At 42.8% G+C, this 13,999-nt stretch overlaps 1 protein-coding gene across 2 annotated transcripts in view; it reads right to left on the bottom strand.

Moving 5' to 3' along the window:
* SAMD4B (sterile alpha motif domain containing 4B) overlaps positions 1-12,678 on the bottom strand; it is a 43,428-nt gene extending 30,750 nt beyond the window's left edge. For both annotated transcript variants that reach the window (XM_056539169.1, XM_056539170.1), the window contains exons 1-2: positions 12,529-12,678; positions 3,057-3,394 (exon numbers count right to left, since the gene is read on the bottom strand). In XM_056539169.1, coding sequence (XP_056395144.1) covers positions 3,057-3,252 — 196 coding nt within the window. In that variant the 5' untranslated portion in view covers positions 3,253-3,394; positions 12,529-12,678. The remainder of the gene's footprint in view (positions 1-3,056; positions 3,395-12,528) is intronic.
* Between the last annotated feature and the right edge of the window lie 1,321 nt (positions 12,679-13,999).

The following is a 13,999-nucleotide window of genomic DNA, read 5'->3' as shown; positions in this document are numbered from 1 at the left end:
ATAGCCGACATGAGGCGATCGCCGCAGCTTGCTATTAATCCTTTAGATCGCCGATGTAAAAGTTGACAGAGGCGCCTAAAGGAAGCTGTGAATGCAACAAGGGGGACCTATGAGTGGAGGGTAAATCCAATATTATTAACATTTGACCGCTAAGCGGTCACTAAGACCCTAAATTTCCCACCCAATATAAAACTTAACGTTTAAATGAGCCAAGATTAAAATAACCTCACACATATTGATCCATAATACATTGATTGGCATGACACTGCATGCTATATTGAGTGAATTGAAAAGATAGATTGTGGCTGCAGTCCACAATCTATAGTGTGAGACAATTAAAAATCTAACACATTGCCCGCCCGACGTTTCGCCACAGGCTGTGGCTTTATCAAGGGCTAAGAGGCAAATGGCGTGCAAACAAGCCTTGCAGGGGTTTAAATAACCTCCTGTCTCTGACGTCATTGAAACATGTCACTTCCTGTATTGTCATGACATCTCATTGGTCACAATCCCGTGCAGACTATTGATTGATCGCTTCCTGGCCAATAGAATTTAGACCAGGATGCATCCTGCTATATTCACTTGATTGACAGCATCCTTGACCAACCAGCAGAGTCCATTCATACTTCTGAACTCCTCATTGGTGCCGGAAGTTGTCCACGTATGTGCGCCATTAATCCTGCGCTAACTGATAGATTCCCGAACCTCCGTTATGAACGCATGCGCAGTGCGGATGCGCAGAGGAACGTGCGCGAGTACTTAGTCATATACAGCCACTAACCAGGAAGCTGCGCGAAAGACATATGCGCCGGCACTTAGCCGATTTCTACCTTCATTGCATTATGGTTCGCACATGGCTATTGTTATAGAAACTGTGATACACAATACAACCACTCAATGTGAACACACGACTGCGCAGCAGGAGTATCGCTAACCTAATTCAAGAACACTAAATTAGTTACTATCTGGCGACATTGGGGCAACTAACCTGGCAACGGTGGTATAGAACATCAAGGCAAGGGAGTATTATTCATAATACCGCTAAGATCGTGTGATCTATCTATCTATCAGTTAGCGCAGGATTAATGGCGCACATACGTGGACAACTTCTGGCACCAATGAGGAGTTCAGAAGTATGAATGGACTCTGCTGGTTGGTCAAGGATGCTGTCAATCAAGTGAATATAGCAGGATGCATCCTGGTCTAAATTCTATTGGCCAGGAAGCGATCAATCAATAGTCTGCACGGGATTGTGACCAATGAGATGTCATGACAATACAGGAAGTGACATGTTTCAATGACGTCAGAGACAGGAGGTTATTTAAACCCCTGCAAGGCTTGTTTGCACGCCATTTGCCTCTTAGCCCTTGATAAAGCCACAGCCTAAAGGAAGCTGTGAACACTCCCTGGTGGTCCAGTGGGGTGGACCTCATTGATCTGTATGAGGAATCTAATGATAATGATCATTTTAATAAAAAGTGTAAAAAAAAAACCAAAAAAAAAAAAACCAAAAGACACACATTAACCCCTTCCTTATTAAAAGATTAAAACAGCTCCCTTTTCCCAAATTCCATATAAAAAAAGAAACATGTGATATCGCCGCATGCGTAACTGTCCGAACTATAAAAATATAATGTTAAACCGCACGGTCAATGGCGTATGCGGACCAAAGTCCAAAATTGCGTATTTTTGGTCACTTTCTATACTCAAAAAAATAAAATGTATAAAAAACGATCAAGAAGTCCCATCAAAATCAAAATGGTACCGATAAAAACTTCATAAGATCATAGCGCAAAAAATGAGCCCTCATACCACCCCATATACAGAAAAATAAAAAAGTTAGAGGGGTCAGAAGATGACAATTTTAAACGTATACATTTTGGTGCATGTAGTTATTCTTTTTAAGTAGTGAAATAAAGAAAAACCTATATAAATTGGGTATCATTGTAACCGTAATGGACCTACAGAATAAAAGTATGGTGCACTGCGTAGAATTGGAAGACCCCAAAAGTTTAAAAATGACTTTTCCCCCCCAATTTTGCCCCCCAAAAATATTTTTTTTCTGGGTTCGCCATAAATTTTGTGGTGAAAGGATTGATGTTGTTACAAAGTAAAATTGGTGATGCAAAAAAATAAGTCCTCATGAGTCTGTAGGTGAAAAATTGAAAGTGTTATGATTTTTAGAAGCTGATGAGGAAAAAACTAAAGTACAAAAACGGAAAAACCCGTGGTCCTTAAGGGGTTAAAGGAGAACTCCGGAATATAAAAATTGTCCTCCATACTGCCGGCAGTAAAAAAATAAAGATGTAAATACCATCCTCCGCTCCCCCGGGGCCTCCGGTAAACGGCTCCGGTCTCCGCCGTGATCCTCTTCCTGGTTGCCGGTGGTCGGAGAATCATACTGCACTCAGCCAATCACCAGCCGCAGCGAAGTCCGACTTGGCCGGCGATAGGCTGAGCGGCAGTGTGAGAACGCAGTATCAGTACACAAAATTCTTCACTACACCGGCATCTGCTGCCGAGGCCGAAAACGTCACACTGCCGCTCAGCCCATCGCCGGCCGAGTCGGGACTTCACTGCGGCTGGTGATTAGCTGAGTGCAGTATGACTCGCCGACCACCGGCAACCAGGAAGAGGATCGTGGCGGAGACCGGAGCCGGTTACCAGAGGCCCCGGGAGAGCAGAGGAAGGTATGTACATCTTTATTTTTTTTTTTTACTGCCGGCACTATGGGGGACAATTTTTATATTCCGGAGTTCTCCTTTAAGGTCTGTCAAAGGAACTATGGATCTGACCTGTTAGATAGTTCTCAGCGAGAACATTGGTTTGGCAGCTGCTTATCTGCATTCCTGCTCTGTTTATTCTAGAGATAGAGATATAGATATATATATATATATATATATATATATATATATATATATATATATATCTATATCTCTATCTATCTATCTTGATGGGAGTTGTAGTTTTGCAACAGCTGAAGGAACCCTGGTTGGGAAACACTGCTCTATGGTTACAGATAGCAGTTTGGTGTCCAGTCGTCCTGTGTTACTCACCAGCGCTGTTGGCCTCTGTCTCGAGGATGTGTATCTCAGAGCAGTCCGATAGAGAGTGCTCCAAGCATAGCTGTAGGAATCGCGCCTGGGTCCTCGTAATCCTTTTCAGGAGAGAAAGAAGGGCCACCGTCTGCTCGCACTCGTTCCAGCCCTTGAACCACTCAGATAGCGTGCTCACCTGGTCTCGGAATTTCATTGTGCAGGTGTGAAAGTAGACAACTTAAGGGTGAGGGCGCTACTATGACATGGCGGACAGTCCTCCGTACAGGGGTGGCCCGGCGTAAGGAAGGTGCATGAGGGACAAACTGTTCACTGTGGGATATAGTATCTGGAAACACCTAAAACAAAAAATACAAACGGTTAAAGCAGCCATTTAGACAGGATAAAAGCTATGAGGTACCTATTGCGGTAAGCCAGTGTTTCCCAACCAGGGTGCCTCCAGCTGTTGCAAAACTACAACTCCCAGCATGCTGGGAGTTGTAGTTTTGCAACAGCTGGAGGCACCCTGGTTGGAAAACACTGTGGTAAGAAATATCCAATTAAGCCACACATCCTAAATAAGATGTGCAAAGACCCCCCCCCCCCACCCCCTCTATTAGAAAGAGAGAACTGTTGGAAAAAGGAACTCCCATCCGAATGGACTTGGCATGACAATGTAATAAGGTGCTTGTCCATTTAGGGTGCCATGTTAGGGTGCGTTCAGACGAGCGGATTTGCAGCGTATTTTACGCAGCAGATCCGCCGCTGAAGGACCTCTGTATGCTGCTTTTACATGTGCCTGCTCGGATCTGCAATACTCTGCTAAGAGCAGACACACTGACACATTGCGGCCGCTCCCCCTGCTCAATGAGCTAGACCAAGAGCTGCCGGGATGTGCGAGTATACTGCGCATGCGTGCGGCAACTCGCACATTGCAGTGTGTGTGCTCGTCTTGGCGTATTGCCGCTCCGAGCAGGCACATGTAAAGGCAGCATATAGAGGTCCTTCAGCTGCAGATCCGCAGCGAAATCCGTGCGGAAAATCTGCTCGCTTGAACGTATCCTTATAGTATATTTTCTCTGCAGGACCCCAATGAAGAGTGGTTTTCCATATTAAATTAAATTTGTTATCCTCCTATTACAAAAGGAGGTCCCTAAAGGGGTACTCCGGTGGAAAACTATTTTTTTTAAATCAACTGGTGCCAGAAAGTTAAACAGATATGTAAATGACTTCTATCAAAAAATATGTTACCCTTCCAGTACTTTTTAGCAGCTGTATGCTCCAGAGGAAATTATTTTTTTTTTGAACTTCTTTTTTTGTCTTGTCCACAGTGCTCTCTGCTGACACCTGATGCCCGTATCAGGAACTGTCCAGAGCAGGAGAAAATCCTCATAGCAAACCTATGCTGCTCTGGACAGTTCCTGATACGGGCATCAGGTGTCAGCAGAGAGCACTGTGGACTAGACAAAAAAGAAATTCAAAATGAAAAGAATTTCCTCTGTAGCATACAGGTGCTAATAAGTACTGGAAGGATAAAGATTTTTTTAATAGAAGTCCTTTACAAATCAATTTAACTTTCTGGCAGCAGTTGATTTAAAAAAAAAAAAAAAATGTAGTACCCCTTTAAACGAATGGAGAAGCAGCATGGACACTATGTCAGGGATCCATTTATTCTCTATGGGGCTTCCGGTTATTGTCAAGCTCTGAAGCCCCATAGAAATAAATGGAGCGCAGGTCACTAATGCCTGATGTCCATACATTCATTCAGGTGACAACAGACCTCCATTAACAGGACCAGTGTGCATTCCAGCAGTCAGATCCCTACTGAACAGCTGGCACCCCCTATCCTGTGAATAAGGGGGCAACATTTGATATTTGAACTAACCCCTTTATTGCCGTACAAAGAAAAACGTTGTGCAGCTACCTAAAACCATTGCTTTTTCAAAATATAGTGGCTTGGCATTATCGGTAGAGATGAGCGAATTTACAGAAATATGATTCGTCACAAACTTCTCGGCTCGGCAGTTAATGACTTATCCTGCATAAAATAGTTCAGCTTTCAGGTGCTCCCGTGGGCTGGAAAAGGTGGATACAGTCCTAGGAGACTCTTTCCTAGGACTGTATCCACCTTTTCCAGCCCACCGGAGCACCTGAAAGCTGAACTAATTTATGCAGGATAAGTCATCAACTGCCGAGCCGAGAAGTTCGTGACGAATCGAATTTACTGTAAATCCGCTCATCTCTAATTATCGGCAAGGTAATTGCCGATACCGATAACGTCCAAAATCGTGAATATCGGCCAAACCGATAATCGGTCGATCCCTACACTAAACGACAGATTTTAATTTTCTTTCTATACATACACATTTACCGTTAACGTATATTCCCGCCCATGACGTAACTATATGTCATATGCCGGGAACGGGTTAAAGACTAAGGGCATAAGTCTGCTTGAGTGACACTTCATCTGGCTGTCACTCATGATCGCAGTGAGTCTTCTAAGGACTGAAACCAGAGGCAATCTAAACGTTTGACATGTCAAAAATTGTTTAGGGTCTATTCACACGTACAGTATTCTGTGCAGATTTGAAGCTGTGTTGAGTCATTTAGTTTACATTGAAATATGCAGCAGAAAATCCTGTGCAGAATACTGTACATGTGAATCAGTGTTTCCCAACCAGGGTGCCTCCAGATGTTGCAAAACTACAACTCCCAGCATGCCTGGACAGCCGTTGGCTGTCCAGGCATGCTGGGAGTTGTAGCTTTGCAACATCTGGAGGCATCCTGGTTGGGAAACACTGGTGTGAATAGACCCTTAATGGTGCGTTCACACTGAGTAATTCAGGAGGAATTTACTCGAGTAATTCCTCTTGAATTCTCTGCTTAGAAATAATTAACATCCGCTTTGCCATTGACTTCAATGTATTCTACTCTGCAATGTTCACACTGCATAAATTGCGCCTGCGGAATTCCGTTCCGCTAGAAGAACGAACATGTTCATTCTTCTTGCGGAATACGTGAGCAGGAGTCCATTAAAGTCAATGGTAAAAATGTTTCCATGTGGAAATTCCGCACGAAAAATAAATAAATAAAAAGGGAAATTCCAATTGGTGGTTGTAGCCCAGCAAAAAAACAAAAACAAAATTCTGCATGGAAAATCTGCGCAAATTTCACGCCAATAAATAAAAAATAGGCAATTCTGCAGTGGAATATTTACTCGCGGATTCCTCTCCTATTCCTCAGTGTGAACGCGCCCTAATAGGTAGTGACTATATGGGGGATATCAAAACCTGTCCAAAGGAAAAGTTGACCAGTTACCCATAGCAACCAATCAGATCGCTTCTTTCATTTTGAAAAGGCCTCGAAAAAGATAAAAGAAGCAATCTGATTGGTTGCTATGGGCAACTTTTCCTCTGCACAGGTTTTGATAAATCTCCCCCATTGTTCTGGTAATTTTCTGAGCTAAGTTGTGTCTCAGACCCAAACATGTGGTTTGCTGCACTTTAGGGTCTGATCATAAACACATTTACTCCCCTTTACTGTGCCGCCCCATTCATAGATACGCCGCCATCTCTATGACAGGATGCTGACATATCTTGTGCAACAGAGAGGCAAACCATGGTCTGGACCTACCCTAAACCTATACACACACACACACACTAAGGGTACGTTCACACGGGCGGATTTATTTGCGGGTTTCCCGCTGCGTATTTGAAAAGGGAGCGAGCTCTTCTCTGCTGTCCGCAGCAGATTTTCCGCTGTGTAATTTCTGCCGCAGACCTTAATGACTTCAATGGGGCTTGTGGCGGATTTTCCACAGCGGCAAATCTGCTGCGGACAACCGCAAAGAGCCCGCCCCCTTTCAAATACGCAGCGGGAAAGCCGCAAATAAACCCGCCCGTGTGAACGTACCCTAAGGCCTGATGACAGATACATAACGCGGATTCTGCACCAATTTATAGTACATTACACATGGATTTAAAATCCGATTTAGGCCGCAGCATGCTCATTCTGTTGCATATGTACATGGAATTTCACTCTTTGCAATGACTATAGAAAAATCAGCTACTAAATCCAAAACACAACAGGTGGACCAAGCCACGTCAAGCTTTCAGAGCCACACAAACTTTTTGAATTTTTAAATTTGCCATTCCAGAAAAGAAGGGTCTACCACCAGTTTTAGCAAAATGAGTATCACGAGTTTAAGCAGCTGCCTAGAAACAGACCCGGCCGGGCCCTCTGGCAGGTCAGTGCAGCAACAACCTTTATTACAATGTAGCTTTAAATGGGTACTCCACTGGAAAAAATAAAATATGTAAAACTGGTGCCAGAAAGTTAAACAGATTTGTAAATTACCTCTATTAAAAAATCTTAATTCTTCCAGTACTTATCAGCTGCTGTTATGATCCACAGGAAGTTCTTTTCTTTTTGAATTTTTCTGTCTGACCACAGTGCTCTCTGCAGACACCTCTGTCCATTTTAGGAACTGTCCAGAGCAGAATAGGTTTTCTATAGGGATTTGCTCCTGCTCTGGACAGAGGTGTCAACAGAGAGCACTGTGGTCAGGCAGAAAGGAAATTCAAAAAGAACTTCCTCTGAAACATACAGCAGCTGATAAGTACTGGAAGGATTAAAGGAGTAGTCCGGCGCGCACTTTTCTCATTTTATCCCATCCGGGCTGCAAAATAAAAGAAAACCCACTTTCTCTTACCTGCCAACGAGCCCCCGGAGCTCCGGTACAGGTGTTCGGTCCCCGGGCTGTATTCTTCTTACATGTCACACGGAGCTTCAGCCTATCACTGGCCAAGGCGGGACATCGCTGCGGCCGGTGATAGGCTGAAGCTCCGTGTGACGTGTCGGGCTAACAGGAAGAAGAATACAGCCCGGGGACCGAACACCTGTACCTGAGTATACCGGAGCTCCGGGGGCTCGTTGGCAGGTAAGAGAAAGTTTGTTTTATTTTGCAGCCCGGACGGGATAAAATGAGAAAAGTGCGCGCCGGACTACTCCTTTAAGATTTTTTTAATGTAGTAGTGTAGTTCCAGGCGCCGGGCAGGTGAATTTTTCATAGATTTAGCCCTGGCACAGGCTAGCAGGGACAGACCGCCTCCCCCCTTATTTTTCTTTAATGCCTGTGTGAGGCGCTGAGCACCGACTGACACTGTTGCGCCGGGACTACAGTTCTGATGTCCACTCGTGGCCGGCTCAGGTGAGGAGGACGAGCATGCAGGCGGCGGGAAGGGTGGATGCATATGTATGGTGTGAGTGTATGTGTGATGTGTGTATGTATGTAATGTATGATGGGGGGGCAGGTGTATGTATGATGTGTGTATATGTATGGTGTGAGTATGTGTATATATGATGTGTGTATGTTATGTATGATGTGGGGGGCAGCGGCGGGTGTGTATTTATTTATATAGCGCCTACAGATTCCGCATCGCTCTATGTATGTGTCTGTATGTATGTATGGTGTGACTGTATGTATGTAATGTATAATAGGGGCAGCGGCAGGTGTATGTATGATGTGTGTATATGTATGGTGTGAGTATGTGTATATATGATGTATGTAAGTGTATGATGTGCGTATGTAATGTATGATGTGGGGGGGGCAGCGGCGGGTGTGTATTTATTTATATAGCGCCTACAGATTCCGCATCGCTCTATGTATGTGTCTGTATGTATGTATGGTGTGACTGTATGTATGTAATGTATAATAGGGGCAGCGGCAGGTGTATGTATGATGTGTGTATATGTATGGTGTGAGTATGTGTATATATGATGTATGTAAGTGTATGATGTGCGTATGTAATGTATGATGTGGGGGGGGCAGCGGCGGGTGTGTATTTATTTATATAGCGCCTACAGATTCCGCAGCTCTCTATGTATGCGTCTGTATGTATGTATGGTGTGAGTGTATGTATGTAATGTATAATAGGGGCAGCGGCAGGTGTATGTATGATGTGTGTATATGTATGGTGTGAGTATGTGTGATGTGTGTATATGTATGTATGATGTGCGTATGTAATGTATGATGTGGGGGGGGGGCAGCGGCGGGTGTGTATTTATTTATATAGCGCCTACAGATTCCGCAGCGCTCTATGTATGTGTCTGTATGTATGGTGTGAGTGTATGTATGTAATGTATAATGGGGGCAGCGGCAGGTGTATGTATGATGTGTGTATATGTATGGTGTGAGTATGTGTGATGTGTGTATATGTATGATGTGTGTATGTGTATGATGTGTGTATGTAATGTATGATGTGGGGGTCAGCAGCGGGTGTGTATGTATGTGTCTGTATGTATGATGTGTGTATGTAATGTATGATAAGGGGGCAGTGGCAGATGTATGATATGCGTATGCACGTATGTTTCGTACAGGGGCGGACTGATACGCCGGGCACTAGGGCAGTGTCCAAGGGCCTGAGTCTCCCTGTGCTATCTAATTTATTTTTAGTGGCTTCTGGCCACCCGCACTAAATTTCACCCCCAGAATCCCCCCCTTCATACTCACCCACCGACCAAGAGCCCCACGGATGCACGCAAACACGCCCAAACCAAAACTACAACTTCCAGCATGTTGCACCGTAACCTAAACTGTAACATGCTGGGAGTTGAAGTTTTGGTTCAGGTCAGCTGCAGAGCCATAGTCTGCATCAGGGCATGCTGGGTGTTGTAGTTACTAACTGCAATTCCCTGTATTCCTTGACACAGCCTATGGCTCTGCAGCTGACACAAACCAAAACTACAACTCCCAGCATGTTACACAATAACCTTAACTGTACTACTATACAGTGCAACATGCTGCAACACCCACACAACCATAGGCTGCATCAGGGCATGCTGGGAGTTGTAGTTATCTAGTAACTAAATGCAACTTCCAGCATTTTCTGACACATAGAGTAAATAAAATGCAGCACATAAACTGGAGAAGCAGACCCCCCCCCCAGTAACACAGCGTTGTTCAGTGTTTTCCAATCAATAAGTCCCTATGAAGACTAAAAAAAAGTGCGTATACATGTGAATAAGCCCCTTTCCTAATAAAAGTTTCCAATTTTCTTTAAATGAAAATAAAGTACAAAAATAAACATGTGGTATCGCTGCATGTGGAAATGTCCAGACTATTAAAATATGATAATTAAACCGTACGGTGAACGGTGTCAATTTAAAAAATGTGTCCAGAATTTTATAAGGTGATCAAAAAGTTACATCTGAACATAAATGGTTCCGATAAAAACTACAGATCACGGCACATAAGATTGTCCTCATGCATCCCTGTATATGGAAAAATTGGAGTTATAGGGGGTCAGATGGGGGGGGGGTCACAATTTTCTGGGCTTGCCTCGGGCGTAAAAGGAGCTCTCCCACCACGAATAACCTGGCTTGCTGCGATCGCCGTGGCCGCTATTAAACCATTAGATCACCGCTGTCTAAGTTGACAGCAGTGTCTAAAGGGATCTCATATCCATCCCTGGTGGTCTAGTGGGGTGGATTGTACTATTTTGGTTGAAATTTTTATATTTTTTTTATCTACCAGGACAAGTGGATTTTCTTGTGGGACAGGTAGATTGTGTTCCGCTTTAGTCCCTTTGGACAAGTAGTTTTTTTTTTTTTTAGTTTTCACACCCCTGTGGTGGGGTGTGTGTGTGTGTGATATATATATATATATATATATATATATATACACACACACACACACACATACATACACACACACATACAGAGATATGGAATTCCTATCGCCCAACACCCAGGACATGCAGTGCCAGGCGCCGGGCAGGTGAATTTTTCCAGGCAAGCAGGGCCGGACCTGACATGCCCGGAGGCCCTCAGCAGTCTGTATGGACCGGGCTCCCGACTCCTGCCTGCTCCGTTCTCTGCAGCCCCCGGCTGTTCACAGTAGCCGGGGGCCGCCGCTAATAGCCAGCATGCGGCAATTGCCACGGCTGGCTATTAACCCTTTCGATTGCCGCTGTCAAAGCTGACAGCGGCGTTTAAAGGGACATGTGAATGGTCCCTGGTGGACTAGTGGGAGATAGAGGTAGCCGGAGGGCTTACCTCAGTTCCCTGCTGTCCCGTGGATCTGTCATTGATAGATCTTGGCTGGACTAAACTATCAATGGATCGCAGAGCACACAGAACAATGGAGTTCAATAGAACACTATTGATCTGTATGAGGAATCTAATGATTCCTCCTAAAAGTCTAATAGTGTAAAAAAAAAAAAAAAAATAAAAAAAGTTTTAATAAAAGTTTAAGACACACATTAACCCCTTCCATGTTAAAAGTTCAAATCACCCACTTTTCCTATATATAAACATGTAAACATAAAGATAAACATTTAGTATAGCTGCGTGCGTAATTGTACGAACTATTAAAACATAACATTATGTATCCCATACAGTAAATGACGTAAATGTAAAAAAAAAAAATAAAAATACCAAACCAGAGAATTGCAATTTTTACAATATCCCAGAACTAAAAAAAAATAAAATAAAAGCTTATTTAAAAAAAGTCAGATCAATACCAAAAATGGTACCGATAGAAAACACAGATTATGGTGCAAAAAATTAGCCCTCATACAGCCTGGTATGCGAAAAAAATAAATAAATAAAAAAATTAAACCTACTGGGGTCAAAAAAATGGCAATTAAAAAAATTCAAAAAAAGTTCTGAATTTTTTTTTTTTATTTGCAAAATGTGACGGAAACTGTACAAATCTGGTATTGCTGTAAAGTATAAAAACAACATGTTATCTCAACAACAAGGTAAATGGCGCAGAAAAGAAAAAACACCAAATCTGCTAAATATATTTTACTATTTCAATTTCACCGTGTGTGTATATATATATATATATATGTTTTAGTATTTTTATGGTTCGGAGATTATTGAAAAATTAAAAAGGTATCATTATAGTAGGTAGTTCTGGCTATTATAGGGCAAAGAGGAAAAAATTAGCGCGTAAAAGCGAAAATTGCCCCGGACAAGAGGATCGTCATGAGGGACAAGTAGATTTTGCTCCATTTTAGTCCTGTGGACAAGTATTTTTGTTAAATTTCCACAGCCCTGAGGGTGCCTCTAGATGTTGCAAAACTACAACTCCCAGCATGCCTGGACAGCCTTCGGCTGTCCAGGCATGCTGGGAGTTGTAGTTTTGCAACATCTGGAGGCACCCTGGTTGGGAAACACTGAATATATATAGAATTGTGAGGTGTCAGCACATGAAGTCCTGCAGCGCCTGCCATTAATGGGAGGGGTAGCCCTGTGAGCAGACACTGACACACACAGTCATGTTCCCGCATTCCCCATTCATACCCCTCACCAATGCCCCCCCACCCAATGAACAGCCCCCAGTCCGTTGCTATGGAGATGAGTGAGGGATAAGGGGGAACGACTCTTCCTCCTCCTCTTGTAACCGAGCGCTTCCCCCCCCACCGCAGCCTCAGTCCCTCCACCCGACCCCCACCTTCCTCCGGACCCCAACAATCCCCTTACTCACCGGCCGCTCGGGCCTCCGCACTCCCCCGGGGAGCCACACAGGCAAACCACCGCCGCCGCCAGCACGTCGCACGTTACGTTCTGCGTGGCCGCTGACGTCACCCCGCACGCAGTGCTGCAACAGGATCCGCCCGCCTTTCCCGATTGGCCCACCGACTGGAGTGATTGGCAGCCGAGTAGGGAGCCCCTCCCCTGAGACACGCCCCTTACGACGAGGATTCAGTTCGATTGGCTGAAGGCGTTTTGAATGACAGGAGAAGAACAATGCAAGAGGGCGTGGCCTGAGAGTGACTGCAGGGAGAGAAATGTCATGAAGCGGAGATGTGCGGTGTATGATTTACTGTGTCATTACCGCAATGGATGGGGCTGACACCTGTATACACATACTGTATATATATCTGATGTATAGACGGGAACATATATCCTATATCTGACATGTACACACATACTGTATATATATCTGATGTATAGACGGGAACACATATCCTATATCTGACAACATATACACATATATACTGTATATATCCTATATATGACAACATATACACATATATATATATATATATATATATATATATATATCCTATATCTGACATGTACACACATACTGTATATATATCTGATGTATAGACGGGAACATATATCCTATATCTGACAACATATACACACATATATATATATATATATATATATATATATATATATATATATATCCTATATCTGACAACATATACACACATACTGTATATATATCTGATGTATAGACGGGAACATATATCCTATATCTGACATATACACATATATATATATATATATATATATATATCCTATATCTGATGTATACACATATATATACTGTATATATCCTATATCTGACATGTACACACATACTGTATATATATCTGATGTATAGACGGGAACACATATCCTATATCTGACAACATAGACACACATATATACTGTATATATCCTATATCTGACATGTACACACATACTGTATATATATCTGATGTATAGACGGGAACACATATCCTATATCTGACAACATATACACATATATACTGTATATATCCTATATCTGACAAATACACACATACTGTATATATATCCTATATCTGACAAATACACACATACTGTATATATATCTGATGTATAGACGAGATATATATCCTATATCTGATGTATAGACGGGATATATATCCTATATCTGATAACATATACACACATATATATATATATATATATATATATATCCTATATCTGACAACATATACACATATATATCCTATATCTGACATATACACACACATACTGTATATATATCTGATGTATAGACGGGAACATATATCCTATATCTGACAACATATACACACATATATATATATATATCCTATATCTGACATATACACACATACTGTATATATATCTGACGTATAGACGGGAACATATATCCTATATCTGACAACATATAC

Source organism: Hyla sarda, chromosome 9 (assembly GCF_029499605.1).
Source record: "Hyla sarda isolate aHylSar1 chromosome 9, aHylSar1.hap1, whole genome shotgun sequence".
Classification (NCBI taxonomy): domain Eukaryota; kingdom Metazoa; phylum Chordata; class Amphibia; order Anura; family Hylidae; genus Hyla; species Hyla sarda.
The sequence above is the reverse complement of the archived record's forward strand: the minus strand, read 5'-3'. Positions and strand labels throughout refer to the sequence as shown.